The 23,918-nt window shown below is 41.8% G+C and overlaps 2 protein-coding genes across 5 annotated transcripts in view; one reads left to right on the top strand and one right to left on the bottom strand.

Moving 5' to 3' along the window:
- The window catches only part of LOC146974888 (replication protein A 70 kDa DNA-binding subunit-like), a 36,065-nt gene extending 28,534 nt beyond the window's left edge, over window positions 1-7,531 (bottom strand). For all 3 annotated transcript variants that reach the window (XM_085798620.1, XM_085798619.1, XM_085798621.1), the window contains exons 1-6: window positions 7,401-7,531; window positions 6,828-6,875; window positions 6,275-6,353; window positions 5,954-6,062; window positions 5,762-5,853; window positions 5,577-5,672 (exon numbers count right to left, since the gene is read on the bottom strand). In XM_085798620.1, coding sequence (XP_085654746.1) covers window positions 5,577-5,672; window positions 5,762-5,853; window positions 5,954-6,062; window positions 6,275-6,353; window positions 6,828-6,875; window positions 7,401-7,433 — 457 coding nt within the window. In that variant the 5' untranslated portion in view covers window positions 7,434-7,531. The remainder of the gene's footprint in view (window positions 1-5,576; window positions 5,673-5,761; window positions 5,854-5,953; window positions 6,063-6,274; window positions 6,354-6,827; window positions 6,876-7,400) is intronic.
- A 654-nt stretch (window positions 7,532-8,185) lies between these two features.
- Window positions 8,186-15,503, top strand: smyd4 (SET and MYND domain containing 4). 2 transcript variants are annotated; one of them, XR_015037637.1, is made up of 10 exons: window positions 8,186-8,408; window positions 8,674-8,818; window positions 9,156-9,245; window positions 10,860-11,844; window positions 12,797-13,054; window positions 13,173-13,390; window positions 13,499-13,638; window positions 13,733-13,849; window positions 14,990-15,113; window positions 15,297-15,503. XR_015037637.1 is itself a non-coding variant. In XM_085798618.1 (10 exons), exons 1-10 carry the CDS (start codon window positions 8,272-8,274, stop codon window positions 15,418-15,420), a joined length of 2,346 nt encoding a protein of 781 aa, XP_085654744.1. In that variant the 5' UTR covers window positions 8,186-8,271; the 3' UTR covers window positions 15,421-15,503. The 2 variants fall into 2 exon arrangements, 1 of the variants encoding a protein (XP_085654744.1); XM_085798618.1 differs by having other exon boundaries at window positions 13,491-13,638.
- Window positions 15,504-23,918: the final 8,415 nt, after the last annotated feature.

The following is a 23,918-nucleotide window of genomic DNA, read 5'->3' as shown; positions in this document are numbered from 1 at the left end:
ACGCTGGGTCCACACTTCTCTCACACACTGTCTTTTTCTTTTTCATTTGCTATACAATACAACCACTGTATATTTGGCACCATTCATATTAAAGTCTGAGTGCAGCATTATGAATGCTGACATGTGTTCAGAGACTGAAACATGTGCCATTATACCTATTTATAAAGGCTGTGTTGCGTCACTTCTGCGCAGCATGTTGTACAAAGTAGCTCTGAGAGAATAATACTTGGCCCTGATGTCTAATTAATCAAGCTGGGTCTGTCCTTAATATGCACACATTCATTCAACTCAGATCTAATTAAAAAAAACCTCATGAACACAATTAAAGAAAGTTAAGAGTAACTGCAATGTGGCCGGATGCATCTGCCAACCAGTCCAGTCAAACTTAATTATAAGAATTCTTGAGTTATGACCAAAAATGTGTTTTTGTGATGGGTGGATGACCCAAAAACATAATTTCCTTTTTTTTCTTATTTCCTTATTTGCCGGAGAACTTGAGCAGTTTGGACGAGTCCACAGACTCACGGGGTCTTATCCCCACCTCCCACAATATAAAAGCACGTAGCATCAGCCATGTGCTTCAGCCCCATCAGCAGGCCAGATAGACAGCTGCTGTCAGAATGTATTCATGTAATGCCTCATCTTGGCATGAATGATCTGCCATATTGGGCAACAGCAATTTGGGGGAAGAATTGTCTGGGAAAAAAAAAAAGATGCAATTACACAGAGACCACTTGACTGATTTAAGCTCCAATGCTGGAGAACAACAAATATTCACCTCCATGATACCTTCCGCGTACTTCTGTGTGTGTACGTGTGTGTGTGTGGAGCAAATTCCTTGGGGAAATCACAGGTTGAACAGCTATTTTCAGGCAAGGGGTAATTAACATCAATATTCATACACACGCTATCTGTATAGAGAGTTAGAGGAAAGGAGCTGGTAGTGTAAGAGGAGAAGGGGAAATGATAGGTTGTGGGAATGGGTGGAGGGAGGGTGAAGACCAGAGCAGAGAGTGGCACAGAGCTGTATCAGGGATCCTCATTTTTTGTGATTAAGATCAGAACATGTTGCTAATGTGTATGCCAACAGTGTTTGTAAAGTGTGCTTGGTGTTGGAGGAGAGAAACATATAGGTGAGAAAAAAGCAATAAATAGGGAGAGTGAATATTGAAAGAGTGTGTGAAGCGTGTGTGTGTGTGTGTTTATGAGGGACTGCGAGTGTAGAGGAGAGAAGGAGTTGTGAGGACAAAGGAAACCTGCAGAGAATGGTTACTGATGAATAATGAATATTTTTTTTAGCTGCACTTCGGCGAGCGCAGATCTCACTGGAATTTAAATATCATCGGCGAAGCAGTTTGAAGGTAGTGTATTTTAAGTGATGGCTGCTGATGAATATTTAAAATGGTAACACAAAACTGTCAGTGGCTACTATGTCACAACCTCTGACTCCACACCTACTGTAAAAGACTGTTTTTTTTTGTCTATTACTACAGAATATTAATACCGTGATGTGCTCTGAATGGAGAGAGTTCAACGTCACTGATGACCGACATCTTCAAACAGGACGAAACATCAAAAAATCCAAATATTTTTGAATTTGTTCTTCAAACTCATCAGATAAAATCATCTGATCACATGCTGTGACTGTAAACAGAGGTCAGAGGTCACTACAGGATGGATCACCTAGAGTAAACGGGGGGCGTTTCCTATTCAGGGAGTATCCTTCTGTCCGTCTTCACTCCTCCGTCCTCCAGCCCTCGACCTGAATTTAAGTCAAGAGTCCAACCTTAACTACACCTTGGAGAGGACAAGGAGCATGAAGGCAGGAGAGAGACAAGTCACAGGTGTATCCTGTGATTTTAACCACATAGCAACAACATTTCAATCAGAGGGAGCAGGCTGATGGTTGGTTGTTGAAACAGCAATAATGAAATGTTATTATTATTGTCTGATTGCAGTGCAGCACATTTTCTTGTATCCAGGGAGTAAAAATTATTATCAGATGTGTTTATTTTCAAGGATGAATGAATCAAAAAGCAGTGTTTATTTAATCAGTCAAAGACTTTCTTCATCTTCTCTTATTTTGGTCCCAGTGTATCTTGGCGTATTTGTAGGTAATGTTTGTTCTGATCAGTCAAAGAAGTATTTGTCCTATAAAATCCAGCCTGAGCCTCTATAACATGGAGTTAATATATCTGTAGCATTTCATGGCAAAATGATTGATTTTATTTTATGTCTCCCTCTTGTCCGTCCTTTTATTTCGAGAATAAACTAATGTGTTTGTCTGTGGGTGTTATTTATATCACGCTCTGACACAGCAATAGATCTATAATTGGTACAGGAGCAGCAGTCATCAAGCGTCGGGTGATTTCTTTTGAAATTTGTATCAAATTATTTCCACACATTATGAGGCAGCTGAGACGCTGTGCATCGTGGGTAGCATGAGTTTTGGAAAACGACGCTGGAGTGAGGAAGGAAGTCCCGATTGGTAAACACATCTCCTGTGCTTTTGCACCTCCTCCTCACATGTGAGCTCGCTGTAGCATCGCCACTGGCAGCAGCTACTAACACACAAAGAAGAGACGCAAGCGAAGGAAGCAGAGAGCCGCATGAGCCAAGCGAAAACACCCAGAGATTCGGTGTGCTGCTAGAAGATTGAAGTCTCTACAAAGGCTTGAACCCAGCCCCGATAAAGCCGCAGCTTCCCCAGTCATTACGTTGCCCACAACCCGTTGGAATCACTTCATTTGTGGCAATTGGCAGTTTTCTGAATGCACGCAAATTTATTGACTTACTGCAAATGCAATTTACAAAAATATTGGAAAGTAATCAACCACTTAGCCGCACTGAGTTAGAGAAAACACTTTGAGACTGAACGCATAAGGTTTGCTTTTGTCTCTAAAGGGGGACACAGGACCATTTCATCAACCCAACAATTAAACAGAGCAGCAGGTTTTCTGTATCTGCTGGGATCTCTGAAGTAACATGGATCAAAGGATATAACGAGGAAAGAGTCTGATGAACTACTTAATGCAGAGCCTCATCTCTGCTGAGTCAAATGAGTTGACTTTCTCTCTTTCTCTCTCTCCGTCTGTGCGTCGCTACATGGGGATTCAGTCCACAACACAATATTCATGAAGCCGTGAACTGGAGGAGCCACCGGCCCACACAAGCTCCCTCAGTCACAACACACACATACGGACACACACCTACACATGGACAAATACACAATGTATACCAAGCACTCATTATCCACCCACATGCCCACATCCTCCACTGAGGAGGGCTATTGGGTATGTTTCTGCCACATAACAAAATCAATGCCGATGCTGCGAGCGGTTGCTGGTATAAAACAAGTGAGTGAAACAAAGGCTAAGCTAATAAAAGAAGATCCAATAAAACACTGGCTACTTTAGGCATGATACATGGCTGCAGTCTTTTTGGCAGGCGACCAACCATCATTTGGGGCTCCTATTTTGTTATAAAATTCTGGTTAGTATTAAAACAGTGAAGGGTGAGTTATGGACTCCACCAGCAGCTGTGGCCGGTGGGCAACATGAGACTGTAGTTTCCTGCTCTCATGGCTGAGCAATAAATATGATAAAAGTGCAGACTGTAATGTATAAAAGCTGCATTTCCTGTGGCTACCTTTGACTGGTTAAAACCATGCTGTGTCTTATGATCCTGTTTTATCTTCTCCTCACCCACTCTCAGACTGCAGCCTTTGAACACTTAAGCTTTATGCATTTTAAAGGAGCAGAAACTTTTTAGTCAGAGCGGTCAAACTGTGGTACGGTTCACGAGATTGAAAACCGAGCGACAAAGACTCTGTTGGTCCCAAATTATAAACAGACAACTGCACTGAGGTGAAACACCAGTGAGGGATCTGCAAATCATTCATCAGCAGCCTTCCTTCGAAGGGTACATGGCTCCCTCTGTTGGTGGAGTTGGAGTCTGTCAAATTATTCCAATTTTCTCTAAAATAACTGGGCCAAAGCTCAAGAAGTTAACCAGCTCATAAGATTTACTGTCATTCTGAAGGTGCAACTCAGTTTTCACCATATGGGACATGGGCTGGTGTTAATACCCAACTAAATACTCGTGCTCATGAGGATCTGACACCAGAGAATGAACTATAAGCAGGATTATTTGAAATGAAAAGACAATAATTCCTCATGCAACAAAGAGGCTAATATTTTACTAAATCCAAAATGGTGTTCAGTTAGCTATTACTTGAAAATGACCCCTATTTGCTTCATAATCTGACTCATAAACATACTTTGGTCCTCTACAAGCACATTTCAACAGAAAAAGAATAAAGTCTGTGACTTCTGGGTGACAAAACTCTCTTGAGGCTGAGAAAACCCCATTTAAAACAACGGGTTTACATTAGCGGGGTATTTAATTACTGTAATCTGCTCAGCAAATAAGTAGTATTAATCTATATGGCATGTAATACCCACAAACAGAGAGCTCTACGGCCTCTGCGGTTATTGCTTTGTTATGTTTAAAATTGATTTATTCACAAATCTCTGCCTTGTATTCAGTGGCATGGAAAACACACACACACACACACACACACATATATTTTTGTTCTACCGCTTACCGTATATTATTGTGTGCTACTAGTTTAAAAAAAAATAACACCACAGAAACAAAAATAAATTGTATCTAATCTGTAGCCGCCTCATGTTGCTCACTCGTGCATGGAAAAAGAAGGTTGTAAGTTATATTCTTAGAATATCTGGTAATATACACATGCTAATCAATAACTTTTGGGATACAGTTTAAATTCATCCTATTTGTTGGCTGGAGAAAACAGGTGGAGTCCTGCTCCTCAGGATTCACCAAATAAGATAGTGATGATCGTATAACACCAATCAGATTTCACTGGAATACCTGCTGCTGTCAAAAGAGTCAGTGACATGAGAGGGTACTTCGTAATGCAAGAATCTATCATAAAGACATATTTAAAGGGATAGTTCAATATTTTGGCAAATTGGCCCATTGTCATAATCCCTATAGTTTTAGGAGTAGGTTCATTATCTTTAATTGTCAGTAAAAGCTATTTTTAAAACGGTGGAGCAGAGCCGTGAGCTGCTCAGAGCTACGCTATGAAGGCTAATGGGATTTCTTGGTTTACCTCTTCAAACTCATCAAATACACAATCCAACAACTCCAAAACGCTCTTGTGGACAAGTTGTGACCTGCACATTCACCACGCTATGAGACAATAACGGAATGTTACGAGACAGAGTTGTTTTAGAGGTAAATTCATGCAAAACCGCTGATGTGCGTTCCCGTCTGGGGCAGTTTTTCGGCAAGCAGTCTCAGGTCACAACTTGTCCACCAGAGTTGTTGGATTGTGTATTTGATGAGTTTGATGAGGGAAACCAAGAAATCCCATTAGCCTCCATAGCGTAGCTCTGAGCTCTAAAAACAGCTTGCACCGACAATTAAAGGTAACAAACCTACTCCTAAAACTGTAGGGATTATGGAAATGGGCCAATTTGCCAAAATGTATCCCTTTAAGGGAAGATCAGAATGATGACATCAAATAGAATAATGGCACTCACTGCTGTTGTCTGCATTGGACGGCCCAGGTACAGCAGCTGATGAAGGTCTGGGTGAAGCTGGGCTTGGGGGGAACTTCTGTGGAGATGACATCTGACCTGTAAATTGAATGAAGAGAATATGAGACCTGCAGATGCTTTTTAATTAGTGTTTAACATAATGCAAGTACATTTTAAAAGGAACATACTATCTGTTGTAAGCTTAATGGGCTCTCCAATCCTCCCTCCCGCTTCCTCAGCAGACTGCAGTACGTCCATGTCCAACACAACCGTCACAGCCCTGGAACACAGTAAGTGGGAGAAAGTAAAGATAAAGCAAACAGGGATTACATACAGGAAAAAAATGAGAGGAAGAAGGGAAAAAATTAGGAAACACACACCTGCCATCTGTTAATGTGTTAGTGATGATCCTCTTCAGCTTACACACACAGTTTGGTGACAGGAGGTCCTCTTCAGCTAGATGGTTTAACTGGGAAGCCAACAGGAAGCCTACATACACAAACACATACAAACCAAATCTATTCAAGACACATTCTCAGACAGTCTCTGAGCTGAACATTTTCCTTGGCACTACTGCTGTACTTTGTAATTGATAACATTGCCTTAGTTGAACCCCAGGTTTGTTTGCGGTCTGGTCAAGTGACCTATCAGTGCCTTGGTAAACTGAACCCACAGTATGAAATTTACTGCTTAATACTCACAACCCCAAGCGTACTGGCCGTCACTCAGCATAAGCCGGAACCTGGATGGGCCAGTCTCATTCTTGATCTTACGTATGTTCTGACAAACATGAAGAACGATCTGTTATCACATTGCCTTTAACTATTTGACAGTTTGAGTACAGATATATAACATACAAAGTGAGCTATCCACTTAAATGTCTTTAGATGGCCTAAAACATTGTATTGGCATCAAGGATTAAAAATGATTTAATGTTGACTTTTTCACTGTAAACATGTTATATTTGTTTTATAGATTTTTTGTTATTATTGTTAATGTTATTACTAGATATCATTAAATTGTATTCTAATTATAGTGTTATTTTTTCAAATTGTATGCTATATTGTTTTTTAACTCTGTCTTGTAAAGTCACCTTGGGTGTGTACGTTTGTATATGATATTTGCATCAATGTAATGAACTACTGTATCTCATTTGCCATTGTTTGGGTGGCCTGACAAGCCGCCGCTAGGGTGCGTCTAGATTTCTAGGCTAGCTGGCCTGGCTAATCAAGTGGACTCCTCAAACTAACTTACCACCAGCTGCAGCACAGAGTTGTCCACATTTGAGCCTGCGAGCAGGGCCTACACAACAAAAACACTGATTAAGTTACATATTATACGGTATGACAGGTTCCTGCAGGTTCAGCCCACCTCCCCTCGTCTCATCATTTACTACGTACCACAGTGACAGTGTCAAAGTCTCATATTGTAAGAGACTAATACCAGGCGATTAATTTATACTGCCCCCATCAAATAAGTTTGTAAGCGTTCATTGTCTCTCTGGACGCCAAGTTGCAAGGAAAACACGGGCAAGTATTAAGATTTTATTCTGTCTATTTAATAATAACACAGTCACGTGTCAGTGTTTAAATAAATGAAACAAAGCAACACTTAATCACCACACGTGCAGAGAAACTCACCTTTTTGACATGTTTTCAAAGACAAGTCTAAACATTTTAAGATAGAAAAGCAGCTAACTCTTTAAATCACATTAGCTGACTGTGCTAACAGGCTCGAGCTAGTAGCGCTACTGCCTAAATATCAGCCTGGCAACTTCGAGTCAAGAAAAAAACAAGGGAACCAATTTATTATAATATTAACACGTACTTGAATCGCCCCCTGTGTGAGAGTTGCACTCATCTCTCCCGGGTAGAGTTGCTCTCAAATCCAGAAAACTGCAGCTACTTTCATGCAAAGACCAGGTAAAGGTCCGGAAACTATCGCGAGAGGAGGCAAACGATACTCGAACGACAACTACACCGGATATGGCGCATTTCCACCTTCAAAATAAGAGCTGTTGATGGCGTAGCATTACTACAAGCTGTTGTATCTTATTGGGAGGAATGGGGAAATAAATACCCAGGGCAGCAATACGGGTAGGATCTTAAAACCTCAGAATCAAATCTAAATTATTATACACTAATGTACTCTAGAGAGCCTAACTACCCTTTTGTGGATTGGCCCTTGAGCTTTCTTAAATCTAACTTACAATATTGGGTGAGCAATGTTTTGACTAATACAATTTACTTCCAGTGATCATTTATGTTTTGAAATGTAGTGATCCTTTTATAGTGTAGGTCGGGTTATTACTTAATGGGAGAGTGTACAGGCAACATTTACTGGCAGGCAGGTTTATTGGTCCAAGTGTCAATATAAACTGGAGCAACATGACTCAATGCGTGTATTTAAATCTGTACTTAGGAATGACATAAAAGACTTAACAGAAAACATAATATAAAGACAACCCAATGTGTATGGGTTTAGTAGTGTGAATGAGTAGGCTAGTGAGTGAGTTACATTTTCCTCAATCATCCCTCGACTTTGACAGCAAAGGCTTTATTTTGAAGGATTTAACGGAAACTACTTTCAACTCAAATCTAACTTAACAAAGCCTTACAGCTGTGTAAAAGTGGCATGAAACGAACCGAAAATAAACCCAAAGCTGCCGTCCGGTGCCCATGAGGCTTCCTCCTCCTTCATGATGGATCTCCCGTGTGTCCAGTGGCAGGATCACGTTGCACAGAAGTGGACCGGACTCGACCCCGAGTTAAAGGAACATTTCACATCCCTGGCTGAATTAGATGATGTGTTTAAGTGTGCCTTAACTCTGACAACGTGAGTACGTAGCTAGCTAACAACTAAGTAGTAGTGGATAAAGCATCTATCTTCTGTTACTCACTGGTCAAGACCTATCGTTGTCCAAAATGAATAAATTTTATACGTAATTCATTCATTCAAATGTAGCCTATCAGTGAACTCCAGTCCCCCTGGTATTGCTGCTGGGGAAAGTTTTATACAAGAAGCTACAGGTTCAGCTGTTGATCACACAGTGTGTCCTCTGTGTATTATTTAACTTTAGACTGCGCATCTCTTTTTTCAGCCGAGATGACCTTGATTTTCTGCAGTCAGTCTCTGCAGGACACTCAGTGCAGAAGGACACAGAGCAAGCAGCCAAATGCAGGGAGAGGGGCAACTCCAGCTTCAAGAGCAGAGACTACACTGCAGCTGCCCTGCACTACTCACAGGTGAGGCGGAAAAAACAACCTCAAACATGTCAGGGGCATTTAAAACAGCACTTATACCTTCTGTTTATGTTCACATGGCACTGATTTTTTTTTTATCTGATTACATTTCTGTTTCTCTGTTATTTTACATGTCATTTGTGGCATTGCAGGTTAGTTATGGTTTGATACAGAAGTAAGAGAACTGTATCATTTGATAACTATGATTTATTAGATGTTTGTGTTTTCAGAGTAGCAGTCTAAAGATACATGCAGGATTATTATTCCTTAAGGTTGACAAGCCTCTCAGTCCTAATTAATGCCCGTCAACACTCAGCTTCTCTGTCTCCTGTCATGACAGGGTATATGTTTTGCTCCCCGAAGTTCGGAGCAGCTGTCTCTGTGTTATGCCAACCGCTCAGCTGCACTCCACCATCTGCAGCACTACCAGGTGAGACAAGACAGCACCACCTTCCACAATAAAAGCACAAAGCAGTGTATAGTACCTGTGTTATCATTAATACCCATGTAGACCACCTTTTACACAAGCTTGTTGTTTTTAGGAGAGTAATTGCAAAAGCACAGAAATAAACAATTTTATAATAATGTCAGGATTTCTACTTTTTCACTGACGTTTACCCAACAAGGTCAACAGTTTATTAGGCACACAGGTTAAAACACGTGGACTCTTATACAATAGTCCTGTCATAGATTCCACCATCATGACCTCAACTGTATTCAGTTTGTGTTGGAACCACTTTAGAGGTGTTGATTCAACTCTCTGGTCATTTAAAGGCTGTAGTTTGTGCTACTGTTGAACTGTATATATAAATATATACTAACAACACAGCAGTTTTAATAAAAGCTAAATTATATAACTTCTCAGAGGAGGATTCATTGCAGGGCTGCAATAGTTGGAGGAAGACATACTTAATAAACTGCTGACTGAGAGCATGATTAGAGGACAAACATCTAGCTCTAGCCCTGATCTGCAGACAAGCTCAGTTTCACCCTGAGAACAACTGTTATTCATGTGATTTAGCTCATTTCCAATCTTTGCAATATCACTGTAAATATCAAACTGCCTCTGAAACCAGGAGCTCATCTTCTTTTAAAATGCCTCATTATATTGAGGCCAGTTTCACGATTGAATACTTGACTCAACCTTGTTTCACAAATTATATAATTCCTTTTCCAACTCCAACAAGGCGACTCACACTCAGTGGCCTAATAAATAGTCCAAGGATAAAAGCTCAGATTCCTGATACACCACCGCAGTGATCACTCATCTAATCATTTGAGTTTTACAACACACTGGGGTGTCTAGTGTTATAACTTTGTTATCCAAAGCGTAGGAAGCCTCTGTAGTTTGGGTCTGTTGTTGGGAGAACGTCAATCTGCCAAGTATTTACAACAAGAATTGGACTGCTGCTCATCCTCAGCTCAACCTACACTGACTGTAGCCAAGCCAAGAAAACCTCCTCCCCTGCTGTTACTCATTTTTACCCAAACATCTCTGAGTGATGTGTAAGATAAATGACAGAGAAGCCTACGTCTTGTGTGAAACCTCAAAACTTCTTATGAAGCGGGTGAAATTTGAGAAGGAATATGAACTAATTTCTTATGTCTTATGCAAACCTAACACATTAAATTTCAAGGTAAATTCACGCAAAACCGCTTTGGAGTTGTTGGATTGTGTATTTGATGACTTTTATGAGGGAAACCAAGAAATCCCATTAGCCTCTGTAGCGTAGCTTTGAGCAGCTCGCGGCTCTGCTCCACTGTTCTAAAAATAGCTTGCACCGATAATTAAAGGTAACAAACCTCCTCCTAAAACTATAGGGATTATGGCAATGGGCTAATTTGCCAAAATGTTGAACTATCCCTTTAAGTTTTCTTGTTCTGTCTGATCAGCCCTGTGCTGTAGGCAGAGGAGACTTTACTGCTCCTCTCTCAGCCTAACTGACATCATGTTAGATTAATACAGTCCCAGCCTTTAAAGAATGTATAGTCTAACTAAAATACTGACTTTTAGGAGTTTTTAAAGTCATTCTGTTTCCCTCAGGAATGCCTCGATGACATTGACAGAGCCCTGCAGTGTGGTTACCCCTCTCATCTTTTACACAAACTGGAGGACCGTCGCACACAGTGTCTCAAACATCTCTCTGGAAGTCAGAAGGGAAAAGATGATCATCACAATCCTAAAGGTCCAGATGGGGTCAAAGCCCAATCTCTTGAACGTCCCACATGTGGGATTAGTCCCAGAGCTACTGTTGGCTTCAGCCTGGAGAAAGGTCGACACTTGGTGGCCGCAGAGAGAATAGCAGCGGGGGAGGTGATCCTTAACGACAGGCCGTACAGCTGCGTCCTCATACCGGGGATGGAGGAAGTGAGAGGGAAGAGTGAGAGGCTGGACCCACAGAGAGGAGCGTTTGGAGTCGAGCACAGGTGCTGTCACCGGTGTTTGGCTGAGACTGTGTGTGCTGTGCCGTGTGAGGGATGCAGCTACAGCCGCTACTGTTCAGACAGCTGTCAGCGGGGCGCCTGGGAGGAACATCACTGCTGGGAATGCCCGCTGGGGGCAGAGCTGACGGTGATGGGCGTGATGTCACAGCTCGCTCTGAGGGTAACGCTAAAGGCGGGATTAAAAAACATCCAGACGGCCAGGGAACCAATCAGAGACGAGCACACAGAGTCCAGTGAGTCCTACCCACGTCACACAAATCAAGCCGCTCCTTCTGCTCCATACTCTGGTGACTCCTACCTGAGCGTGTTTCACTTGCTGCACCACCTGAACCGCCATAGTCTTTCCCTGCGTTTCCTGAGCGCTGTTACCGTAGCAACACTCTACTTGAGGCTCAGTGCAACGGGACCTCCACCTTCACCCTGGACCCTCGGCGGGCCCTCGGGGACGAACGGGCAATCACCGGACGAGGAAGGAGGTGATGCAGACTGGAGCACGGAGCAGTGGCTGCTGGGAAGTGCAGTTCTGAGGCACCTGCTGCAGCTGAGGTGTAACGCTCAGGCAATCCTCAGGCTGCAGGACACAGGTGACTCCTCACACAGTCTTATCTAATATCTACCTCACCTCAAACTTAGTTCTGTCACAATAAACAACTGTAGTGGTAGTGGCCACTTCTGTTACAAGGTCCTAACGATTAAAATTAAAAGAATTATATGAATCAATTTAGTTAAAGCAAATAAATATAAAGTAGTTGCTGGCAGCAAGTTGACAAATCACCAGCCTATTAAACAGAATCAAGTAACTGTTGTATTTTGCAGATTTTAAAACATTTTAATGGATTTGTCCTTGTACTGACTATACCATGGCCTGGTATCTGGGGCCTCTAATTTAGATCTTAGCAGTGTAGTATATGTGCACAAGCAATTCAGGCTGCAAGGACTGTTGCAGTGACCCCTTTTAAATCAACCTCCCGATTTTGACAGGAGCATGGGCACAAAGGACATAGAAGCTGCAGGGCGTACAATTACTTTTGTGGCATCATGGTCAGAGGGAGGGGCGACGGCGGCCGTAGCTGGTGGTGTGAAGTTGTAAATCATATTCTCATCTACCCCCGAACATGTTTGTAGGTAGACAATACCTGTTCTTTTTTATTAGTGACAATGAAGAAAATAAATAATTGGAATTTTCTGGTAATGTAGATCTGCAGGTATTATATTATTGCATATTTCTTTTGAGTAAATGTGACCCACTGTAATAGTCCAGAGTAAAAAATTCAGTTTCCTCTTTTCATAGAAAGCTAAAGAAACCACAGACCTTGATATCTGAGAAGTTAGAAACGGTGAAATCGGGGCATTTAACATCTTTTATCTAAATTGTTGTTGATTCATTTTCTGGTGATCAACTAAATGATACATTGGATCAGTTTTGCTGTAACTGTATCTGCGCTTATTGTGTGGTGAATCCACTGCAGAGGAACTGGTGTTGTATCTCCTGCTCTGACACTGTGACCTCTACACTCTGGTGTTTGCGTGTTACAGGGGCAACAAACTCACCGGTGCAGTCCAGCAGGGAAATCCGCATCGCCACAGCAGCGTTCCCAACACTGAGTCTTCTGAATCACTCCTGCCGTCCTAACACCAGCCTGGTGTTCAGCACAGGAACTGGTGTTGATCCTCCCGGATTACACGTGTCTGCAGCAGACTTCAGTGAGAGTGCGGCCGAACACAGAGGGGTCACTGTGACTGTGAGAGCAGCCACAGACATCACTGCCGGACAAGACATCCTGCACTGCTATGGTAAAAAAAAAAAAAGATTGTGAACATTTGTATGAATCAGAATAAATTTGATTTGAGGATGCTCTTGTTTGCAGTTTCCTGTGTGCTTCTATTACCATGTTTGCTGTCTGTGCTTCAGGTCCTCACAGCAGTAGGATGGTGACCAGAGAACGCCAGCGTCTCCTGCAGCAGCAGTACTACTTCCTGTGTCAGTGTGAGGCCTGCACCCTGACCCAGGAGGAGGAGGAGGAGGAGGAGGAGGAGGAGGAAGGCACAGAGGGCAGACAGCAGCAGTCAGGTGTCGGAGGTGGTCGTGAGTCTGGACTGCTGTGCGGCAAGTGCAAAGCATCAGTCAAAGTGCGTGTCAATTTGTACTATTGTGGGTTTTCTTTACGTTTACTTTTTCTTTTTTTTTACTCTCACCTACCTGACATTTGAGAGTTTATATGATTTTCAGAAATGCAGTGTTGGCAAAGCAACAGAATTCAGATGTCCTCGATCGTCCTGCGGTCACCGTATATCTTCATCCGAGGTGAGCCGCAGGCTGCAGCAGATCAGACTGGACCTGGACGAGGCTGTGGACCTGATGGAGAGAGACAGGCCAGGTGAGAAGCAGCTGCTGATGCTCTGTGTGGAATTGTTTGTTCAGAAGGTCTTTGCTACATCTCCATTTTCTTCTTCTGCTCTTCTTTCCCTCAGACGAGGCTCTGAGTCTGTTGAAGAAGGCTCAGTGTCAGTCTGGACTCCTCTTTGCAGAGACGCACCCTGTACGAGGGGAGCTGGCTGATGCAATGGCCAGAGCGTATGCTACAATGGGTGAGAAAATTGATGCTTGAGTATGTGGCTGAGAGCTGTGTGGTTCACCCCTCCTGCACTTCCAGAGCTGGGGGTCATGTTTTTGCTCTGCAGGAGATGTACAAGTACTTTCTTGCAGACTGAGTTAACGCTCCAAAGGTCACAAAAAGGTTTGACTTGTCCATTAACTGAAAATGGACTTCTCTACCAAACAACAGGGATGTCCAGTCTGAACAGACTGAAGGGCAAGTCTCCAGTTTTAATGCAAAAAGGCTTTCAACCTCTCACCTCTTTTTTTTTGTACAACTCAAGATATAAAATATTACATAAACCAGAAACTTGATACATTGTAAAGATTAAAATGTATAATAGAGCAAGACATTTTTAATCTTTACTCATAGTATGCAGTTCAGTGAAAGAAATTATAGTTATAATTACCCTTAGCTTTAGCCATTTAGAATAAGAACATTGGGAATATAATATAATTATATTACAGACTGTATAAAGGAATATTCAGCTTTAAATACCGTCCTTCACCATGAATCAGAGTTTCAAATGACTGATAAAGATGAACTTGTACTATCAGTGGGTATCGCCACTGTAATGTTAATAGTAATTGAATGCAAGGAAGGTTTTTAGTACTTTAAGTACTACACACACATTGAGTGTTAGAGATGGTTCAATCAGGTGGAGTTTATGTCAAAAGTTTCTTAACCAGATATATCTATATATACTGTATATGCTCTGGAAAACACTAGAGAAGACCATTAAAAATGAACTGATGGGAAGTGAAAAGTATGAAGCAACACCATTAAGTTAATGTGCCTTTTCAGCAGATAAAGAGGCATTACTGGCTGTGGCAGCAGAGGAGCAGGGGACGACTTATTTTTAGGTTAGAAATAACCACCTTGACACTTTTTTCCAAAACCAGGTAGAGACTTAAATAGAGGTGTAATCCTGACAGCTGCTGAACATGCACAGGGACACACGGTGCTCTGATAATCAGCAAAAAAAAATCTTATTAGTGTCATGTAAAATTTTCAGATATAGAAGTTAAAGTCAAGAAACTGTCAGACTCCCCGGGGCTGTCCAATGACCTCGAGCTTCGGTCGCGACCAGAGCTGAGGGCAATTCTGATTTTGCAGTATCTGCTCTTTCTAGGTGACTGGAATAACGCAGCCTCCCATCTGGAGCGAAGTGCCGTAGCTATTTGCTCCCAGTACGGAGAGGACAGTATCGAACTGGGTCAACAACTCTTCAAATTAGCTCAGCTACACTTCAACGGGTAAGTTGTGCAGATACAAAGGAAAAACGCAGCAGTAAATCCCTAAACTGGAGACAGTAAGTTTAATGGGATGAAAAGTTATAGCTGAGTCGACAGAACAATCTCAGAAGTGCCGGTGTCTCATTGTTTTGACTGTTCTATCAGTAGAAACAACAGCTCTATGTCTTCCCTGTCTCCCCCCAGTGGTGCCAGAGGCCCGGCCCTCTCCGTCATCCCCAAGGTCAGACGACTCCTCCATCTTCACTGTGGCCCTCAGAACCATGAATTACAGGAGCTGCAAGCCATGGAGGACTGTCTGCGAGGATAGTCTTACATAATCCCAAGAGCGAATAGTTTTATAATATAATTAGTTTTGTATTCACGGAAACTGAATAAAACACTGAAATAATCTGATTGTGCCCTTTTCCTTTTGTTCTTTTTATTTCTGCTCTATGTGTTAACAAGAGTACGCATTTATTACGGTGTATTATGTAGATTAGTAGGCTTACACTGTGTAGGTGTACTGTTTGAAGCATAGGTGCACACACAGCCACCAAATGACCACTGGTACACATGCAGTTCATTGTGGCTCTCTGACCCCTTGGTGTCAGAATGTATCCATCAATAATTTCAATTTCATGCTCCAGTGGTGGTCTCTCAGTGTGAGTCAACTTATCCGCACAGGTGCTTCCAGGCTAAATGTATTTCTCTGAATGAAACTGAAGTCTGTGTGTGTTTTCATGATTGCTATCTGCTTCTTTGTTTGTAGCCTGTCAAGAGACGCGTTAAACTGTAACAGCTTAATCAATCCATACAATCTGCAAATACCTCTCAGCTACGTACATACAGTATGGAGAGCCCTCTGACCTTTAGGTGGCAGCAGTTATCCTCTGACAAATTCAATTTCATGCTTGGATGGCTGGAAAGGAAGATGTAGCTGTGACTCTTGAACTTACAGTAGCCACCCCGTGTCCTCCAAGACCTCTAGACCTTTATTTGAAAAGGCTTAATGAGCCGGTTACATTACAGCATTTTGTTAAGGTCGCTGGGTGATGAGGAATAAAAGCTACTGTGCATACATACTCTGCAAACAGTTAGATAATAATGGGTTAAATGACTGTAAAGTTCTGCTGTGGAGGCTCACTGGTTTTCAGAGAGGAGGGGAAGGTCATATCCAACAGGGACAAAATAAAATCTCAGTCACAGCTGGAGCTGGGTTGAACGTCACCAGTATCTGGAGGCAGGCCAGTCTGACAGACGTGCATACGGAAAGTCAAGGTCAAGATGAAGAAACTTGGAGGCAGCTGGTGAAATCAGCTGTGGTAAGTTAACCCAAAAGGCTTCACAGGGCAGGTTGCAGCTGACTGCCACCGTGATGAGGTTGTCACAAGTTCGGGGCCAAAACATGTAAAAGCCACTGAACAGAGGTCAACTGTGGGTTCAAATGGGGACATATCACAGCAAATACTCCACTGGGATGTTGCTCTCTCATTAAGTCTTCATTTAAAGAAAAACTGTCCAGAGTTGGCAACACGTTCTTAAAATATGTGACATTAAAAATGGAAGAAAAATATCTCTGGCAAAGACTTGTACCCTCAAAATCAATTTCCCTTGACCCCAGATTAGTTTACCTTATTTTGTGTCTTTAAACATATTAATTGTTTCTAACTTTTTCTACCTTTTGTTATGTCCAAATTGTTAAAGCAGAAGTAAGCGGAATGTTTGTGTTAATATAAGTCTTAAATAGTTACATCTTCCGACAGCAATCACTTACATAGAGTGTTTGGTCTGAAACACGGGTCTGTCAGTCACTCTGCTCTGCTGTAAGCCGAGGAGAAAACTTTCCTTGTATCCTACAACCTTTATCCAATGAGGAGAGAGAACGGCATAAAGGGGCGGTCCTCTCTGTGTGTGCAGCCAAGGGATGCGCGTGAATGTGGTGACGTAGAGACGAGGGCGGGGACTGCTAACTCCATCGGCTGACAGAAAGTTAGCCAAAACGACCGGATCGCTTACTTCTACTTTAATGTATTAACATTAAACTATGTCACTAATGTGGTTTTGCCAAACAAAACTACAATAACTGTAAAAACATACTTCAGAACGCTGTGTTATAAAGTTGAAGTGATGCTGTGTAAAAAGTTTTGTAAAGTCAATTTTTTTTTTTTATAGCAAGTAACTTTCTCCTGGTATGAATCACTGTTGTAGCCTACAGTCTGTGGCCGCTCCATCAACAATTAATATTTAAATCCAAATGAACTTGACAAAGTAATTTACCCCTTTTTACAGTTTGTCCTAATGAGCCACTGTATATTAATATAATGTTAACATGACACGACAGATAGCGCCACTGCTCAAAATCTAAAAGTGATTGAGAACACAACATAGATGTTCACTAATTCATCTTGACATCTTCACATGCAGAGCTAATGATGACATACTTGTCCCGTTAACTACACGTGATAATGATACAGAATCTGAATGTCAAAATCCACTGATATGCCTCTGTGACATATAAACTAAAATGGAAACATTTCAAACAAAGTTGTAATCATCTGCCAACTCAGGTCTCCATTATTGTACTTTTCACCTCTCAAATCCTGTATATCTTTTACTCTATGTCTATTTGTGTGTTTGCTTCTCCGTCTTGTATTTATGAGCTTATTCATGTGTGTGTCGGTCAGGAACGGAGAGAAAATTTGAGCTCTCAATGAAAAGGAGTCAGACGAGTAAAATAAGACCTTGATGAAGGGAGGGCCGGGGAGGACGACAAAGAGGAACACGGTCAGTACAAATAAGTCTGCTGCTCCAGTATCAGATCACAAATTACTTATTTGACTGCCGGTGCCATTTGAGGCCATTTCCAGTGGACGTGATCTCAGTCTTATCAGATGTCCTGCTATACATAATGCAATCAAAACTGGCCAGACCGCAAACAAAAAGCTGCCGCGTGTGTGTATTCTGTAACAAGGTCTGCGTCCATATCTGTGTCACAGACTCAGCCTGTATCCCATAAGCTGCTGGCCATCAACTCGACGACCGCCCCTGCATGAATTATATACACAGCCGTTACCACAGCAATGAACCCTGACCTTCAGTCTGAGGGTGTGGCTGGAATGGTAAAGTGAAAGAAAAGACCGACACTCTGACTGTGAAGTCCACACCTGGTACACATTTCAGTCACTAGCTAAAGGCAGATAGTGCTGATGCAGAGCGACCCATTAGTTACAATACATACAGTATCACTGGTTTACAGTTCAATGATGCAGCTGGTAAAATGGGGCTAATTTGGTGCTTGATCTAAAACACTGGTTCCAAACCTTTTCTGGCTCATGACCTCATTTTGACATCACAAATTTCTGGTGACCCTGAATCACGTGAATCAATCAAGTCAATCAAGATGTGCAAGCTCAGATATTTTTATATGTACGTTTTATTTGAATTTGATTTATAATCAAGGTAGTGAGAGTATCAAATATAGTTGTTTAATATTGTGTGGTGTTTTAATCATCATTTTAAAAAGAATAAGAATTAGTTAAATAAATATTTTTTATCAATTACTTATTATTGTCAATTACTCGACATTTCAGCCATTTGAATTTCAGACAACCAAAGATGAGGTCCAACCCCAAGGTTAAAAAACACATATCGTCATTAAGGGTCTGACTCTATCTTTTTATAATCTAAATCTGAAAGGTTACAACACTAAGTGTTAAATAAATAACTATAGTACAAGTACTTAAAATGGTACTTGGTTATTGTCACTACTCAAACAAGCAAACAAATCAAGATAAAGATAAATCTGCACAGTTAACAGGTTACTACTGCACACCTTTGATAACTCAGAGAGCACGAATCAAATTATTGAGCAAAAATAAAAACTAAACTTAGATGGCAAATGAGTGGAACACAAACTGGATCAGTTACAGCAATGTAGTTCTGCTCTTTCATTAATTTTGGGCAAATGTTAAAAGGAAAGGTCAATTAATTGGTTGGTTGGTCGGTGGAGTCTGAAATATTTTAAAAGTGATTGTGGAAAATGTCATGAAATCCTGCACAGACTTTATTTTCCCAGGTCATCGTGATTGACACACTGTCAGTCATTATTATTTCTAACTTTTGGGAATTTGAGTTCTTCAGTACAAAAAGTAGATGCCAAAGCACAAAAGCTAAACACATAAAGAGGCAAGCAGAGCATTTGATGTCACATTTATTACATCTGCCTTTGTAGTTTTGAGTTTCTAGTTTGTCACTGTAGTTGTTTCATCATGTCTTTGCATAACGCACAGTAATGATCCCACTGACTGCTCTGTCATCACTCAGCCATCTACCTCCTCCCTGCAGACCCCTTTGTAGGCTCTTATCACACAAAATATACCCACTTAGCACCGCCCGCCCCCCTGATTACCTGAGCCCCTCACTCTTCACCCTGAGAGCCCCGACCCCCTCAAACTCTCCGGTGTCTGCATCTGCCTTGAAGTGGGTTTGTTCCTTTAGTCCTCCTCCCCATGCTCTTTCTGTCTTTCAGCCCCTCTCTTCACGGCGGAGGACATCTGATACATGATGCAAATGACGGTAATGTGGCTGGTGCTCATGTAAAAATAAAATCCCCATCGCTCTCTTACACAGGCAAGGTTATTACCAACTATTATGGAAATGGCTGACAGTAAATCATAGTTGTGCACGACTGAATGTTAAAATTACAGTGATGAATTTAAAACAGTTTGGAAAGCCTCAGTTGCTCTCAATTTGTGGCGGGGCAAAAATAGAAACACTCATTAGTATTTTTTGCCTGCACTTGTAGACTACGATTTAAACATCCAAATCATTATTAGAAAGAGAGAGAAAAGGGCTCGTAGGTTGAATGGGAATCACGATATATGTGTTTGAGGGCCCGGTGCAATTGCATCTGAGATGAGAGGGCCTTGCTAAATTTGGCATATGTGCGTAAGAGGCGTGTACCACCACTATGGGACGGTGAGGGTCAGCTGGCCGACAGAGCCACTGGCAATCACTCTCCTAAAACAGCAGGTTCACCTTGCTGGAGCACGGTCACACACACCTATGACTAAGCAGCTCAAAATACACAAGGAAGACTGGCAGTCCAGTCTCCTGCAGTTTTAGCCATTTTTAGCTCCGAGGGTGACGATGCGGGGCCGTCAACTGGTGGGCTGCTGGGCTGATCCACCCAAACGTCTTGGAACTGTCTGCATATGTTGGTCAATATATCTCCTCCCTCTGTGATTGTGAGAATAAAAAAGCTGTTAAAACGTAATTGTAAGCTTTACAAAATATTTATTTAAGTTTATGTTTTTTCTGTCTTGCTGTCATCCTCTGGCGTATTAATGATGGTTTGGTTGTGTATTAATGTTGTATACACTTATTTCATCTAACTGTATTCAGTCCTGTGTATACTCTTGTTGTCAATAAAGTTGTTAAAAAAAAAAAAAACCTGGGCTGATCCACCACTTTGCTGTCGGATGCATTGTCATGACATTAAGTGCAGATATTCAACAATGAACCCCACTCTCTCTGGTGATCCCCTGATTTTCCTCTTTAGGAAGTGTATTTAGGCTTTTCTCAAATCAGCTGCTTCTTCTCATTTGAATCCTCAGCAGTTTCAGTGGCTCTTATTTGCACGAGTGCAGTTTTTTATTTAATAATTATCTAATTTTGGTCCCATTGTCATCACATTATCTTCCACAGTGAGAGGAGGTGTTGTTGTCGAGCTCTATAGAGGGATGCGTTCTCCCATCTCCTGACTAGTGTCTGCTCTCTTGTTATGATGTTCCCAGATATGAAAGCTGAATATTGCTGACATTATTCATCCCACTCCAGGGAACAATAACAAAGGTGACATACTTCCAACCTCAAAAAAGCAAATAAAAAATATTGAGGAGAAAGTTGCCCTCGGGGAAATTTATTTATTTACTTACTTAGTTGCTATTCGGAGGCATCAGCAATCCCCACCGCCTTGTGGGGAACTAAATATGTTGCGTGATGAATAAAAGGCCTTCAGCTCTTTTGTTGTGTTTTTTCATAACTGCCATAAAAGAGCTCTCATCTGACAATCCCATAATAATCTAAATAGAAGTGGATATTTTCTTCTTCTCTGTGAGTGTTTGATGAAGCAGTGATTTTGGCAGAGCTGGGGAGTGGGGTTCTAAAACAGGCTCGCGTAAAACTGTGGATCTTGTGGACCAGCCATGGGGGTAAAAGCTAAGAATAGGTCCCTCTCTCTCCTCTCTCCAGATAAAAATAATGACCTCCCCTGTTTAATTTGCTCCACCATAATAAATGTAAGATAATCTCCTCCTCCTCCTCGCCCATCTATCCCCACCTCCTTTTCTCAGCAAATGTCCCCCCTCTGTTCTCGGCCATAATGGCTCGAGTATTTTCAGCACGGTGCTGAAACGTGGATGGATGGTGAAGACATTTACTCCTATGATTGCTCATGCTACTCATTCATCAGTTATCCCTCCCTGTAATGTAACGTGATCTTTTATTGCCCTCTGTGGGGAAATTTCCTTTCAACTTTCTCTCTGCAAAACAGGAGTGCAGGGCCAGCTGGAGAACAGGTGGGGGATCTAGTTTAGTGTCCAAGAACATAAGTTGAGGTAATGGCTTGTTGTTCCTCCTGTTGGTGAGTGGTCTCTTTACTGCTGTGATTCCCACCAACTCACATTAACACCGGACAAACACATATTTATGTTTGCTGTTTTACAAAAGTCAGTCAGAGTGGTTAAAAGCATGTCCCATGTTGGTGATGCCCAATGCAGTGATCGCCAGATTGATTCCTGACTGTGCCAAATTTCCTGTCTCTTGCCACTATCCTGTCCATTAAAAAAAAATATTTACAAAAACAACAAAAAAACGTATTTGAATAAGTACTGTATGAGCACCAGTGTAATGAATAACTACTAACAAGTAAAGGCCCTTCATTTTAAATCTGGTATAAGGCACAAAATTAGTATTGGCAAAATGAAGTGTAAGTCTCAAAAGAAAAATTAAGGGTTGTGCCTCCTGTGACTCATATGATTTTCAGTATTTGACATTATAAGATTATTCCCACTGATGTATCGATGTGTGAGAAAGTTTAACTACTGTTCATGGTGGTTTTAACTACTTTATATGTAGGTCACAGGATGAAGCTGAGAGGTCGTTGGAGGCGTGGGAGGAAAAGAGGAAACGAGGAAAGTTCTGCCACATAAATTTACATCAATTTCAGGGATCTTTTTCTTGTCTTTGTCTTGCTCTTGGATAGTTTAACCTCTCTGGGATTTGAAGTTATGTAATAAAAGAGGGGGAAATGTGTGTTTGCTGGATTTGCTAACAAGAGACATGAACCACCAGGATTATGTGTGAGTCCGCAATGTGATGCAAGTAGTAACTGCAGCTGTCAAGTTAATGTCATGGAGTAAAAACTAAAATAACTCCTCTGAAATGAAGTACGGAATAGCCCAAACTCTACTCCAGAATTTGAGTGAATGTACCCCACCACTATTTGGTGGCTGCTAACTTTTCCTAACCTCACTCTTTCATCACACACGGTTGCAGTTCTCACATCTCACGTCTCTCAGCAGCTACAAATTCATTAATTATTGAATAAATGCGAGGCGAAAGCCCTGGACTGTGGTCACCTGTCATCTATCTCTGCAGCGTCCTGCTGGCCTGGGTGCAGAGCAGATCGCCATGTAGCTGCCTGCCCCAGGAAAGTTCACCCTGACTGGGGGAGGAAGTGATGAGCAATCTAGCTGCTGATGGATGGATATGATTGTCCTCGCCCTGTCAAACATAAATAAAGTCTCTTACTTTCCCCGTTCAGGACAGCCTGCCTCTGCCAAAGTTTACTGAGAGGTGTTGAGAAAGTGATGTCAGGCGGGCAAGGCCACAATCAGCATGTAAATGTACATACATGCCTCTGCCTCCTCTGGAATATCACCCCTGTCCTTTATTTGCCCTCCCTATTGCTTTGTCTAAGTATATTTGGATAAACTGCAGCTATTTAACAATTACGTAACTAAAGTTTAAACACCACCTCACTTGATTATCTGATGACCCCAACAAACACAGGAAACTCAAACTCTTGACTTTAACCGGACCCTAATCCAGGCCCTGACCCTAGTCTTCAACTCAAGATAGACATCAAATTACTGTTGAACACTTGTCACAGTGTTATATCCTCTTAAAGCAGACAGACTATCATGACATCCTGTGGCCTTTGAAAGATCAGTATCAGCAATGTATTGAACTTATGTGTGACCAAAAATATACAGCTAATTTTTTGTTTAATCTGTAATGTTGGGTAAAATATAACATACTCCAATGGTGGAGTTAAAAAAAAGGACAGACAGTATAAAAAACAGCATCTATAAGTAAATCCCATTACCAAAACCTTTTCATAGTGGTATTGATGATTGAAACAGGATCATCGCCCAGCACTGGGACTGATTAACCCCCTCTAACAGGACTGGCGTGAGCCGGTGTGTTCCCCTGACTCAGGCGGTTGGTTCACTTTCCAAGGTGTCACTGATACACTTCACCCCTCAGCAGGAGTGTCTCAGCTGCCATGGAGGCCTCGGTATCGCCAGTCAATGACAGCCAGAAGGACAAACAGCGGTCACCTGCACATCAGATATCAACCGTTTTGTAATTCAATCATTTAGTTTGTTAGGTGATCGTTAGTAACTTAATGTTCTTTACGGAGCAGGAAGAGACGTAAACCGATCCAACTGGCTGCTGGCTGGAGTCGATACTAACTGTGTAAGACTGCACGGGCTTCTGGGAGTTTAAAAACATACAGAAAATCATGAATATGTGTTTATG

This window comes from Trachurus japonicus, chromosome 14 (genome assembly GCF_045865225.1).
Source record: "Trachurus japonicus isolate A0001 chromosome 14, Traja_1.0".
NCBI lineage: Eukaryota > Metazoa > Chordata > Actinopteri > Carangiformes > Carangidae > Trachurus > Trachurus japonicus.
Note: the sequence above shows the minus strand (reverse complement) of the source record. Positions and strands in the feature narration are given on the sequence as shown.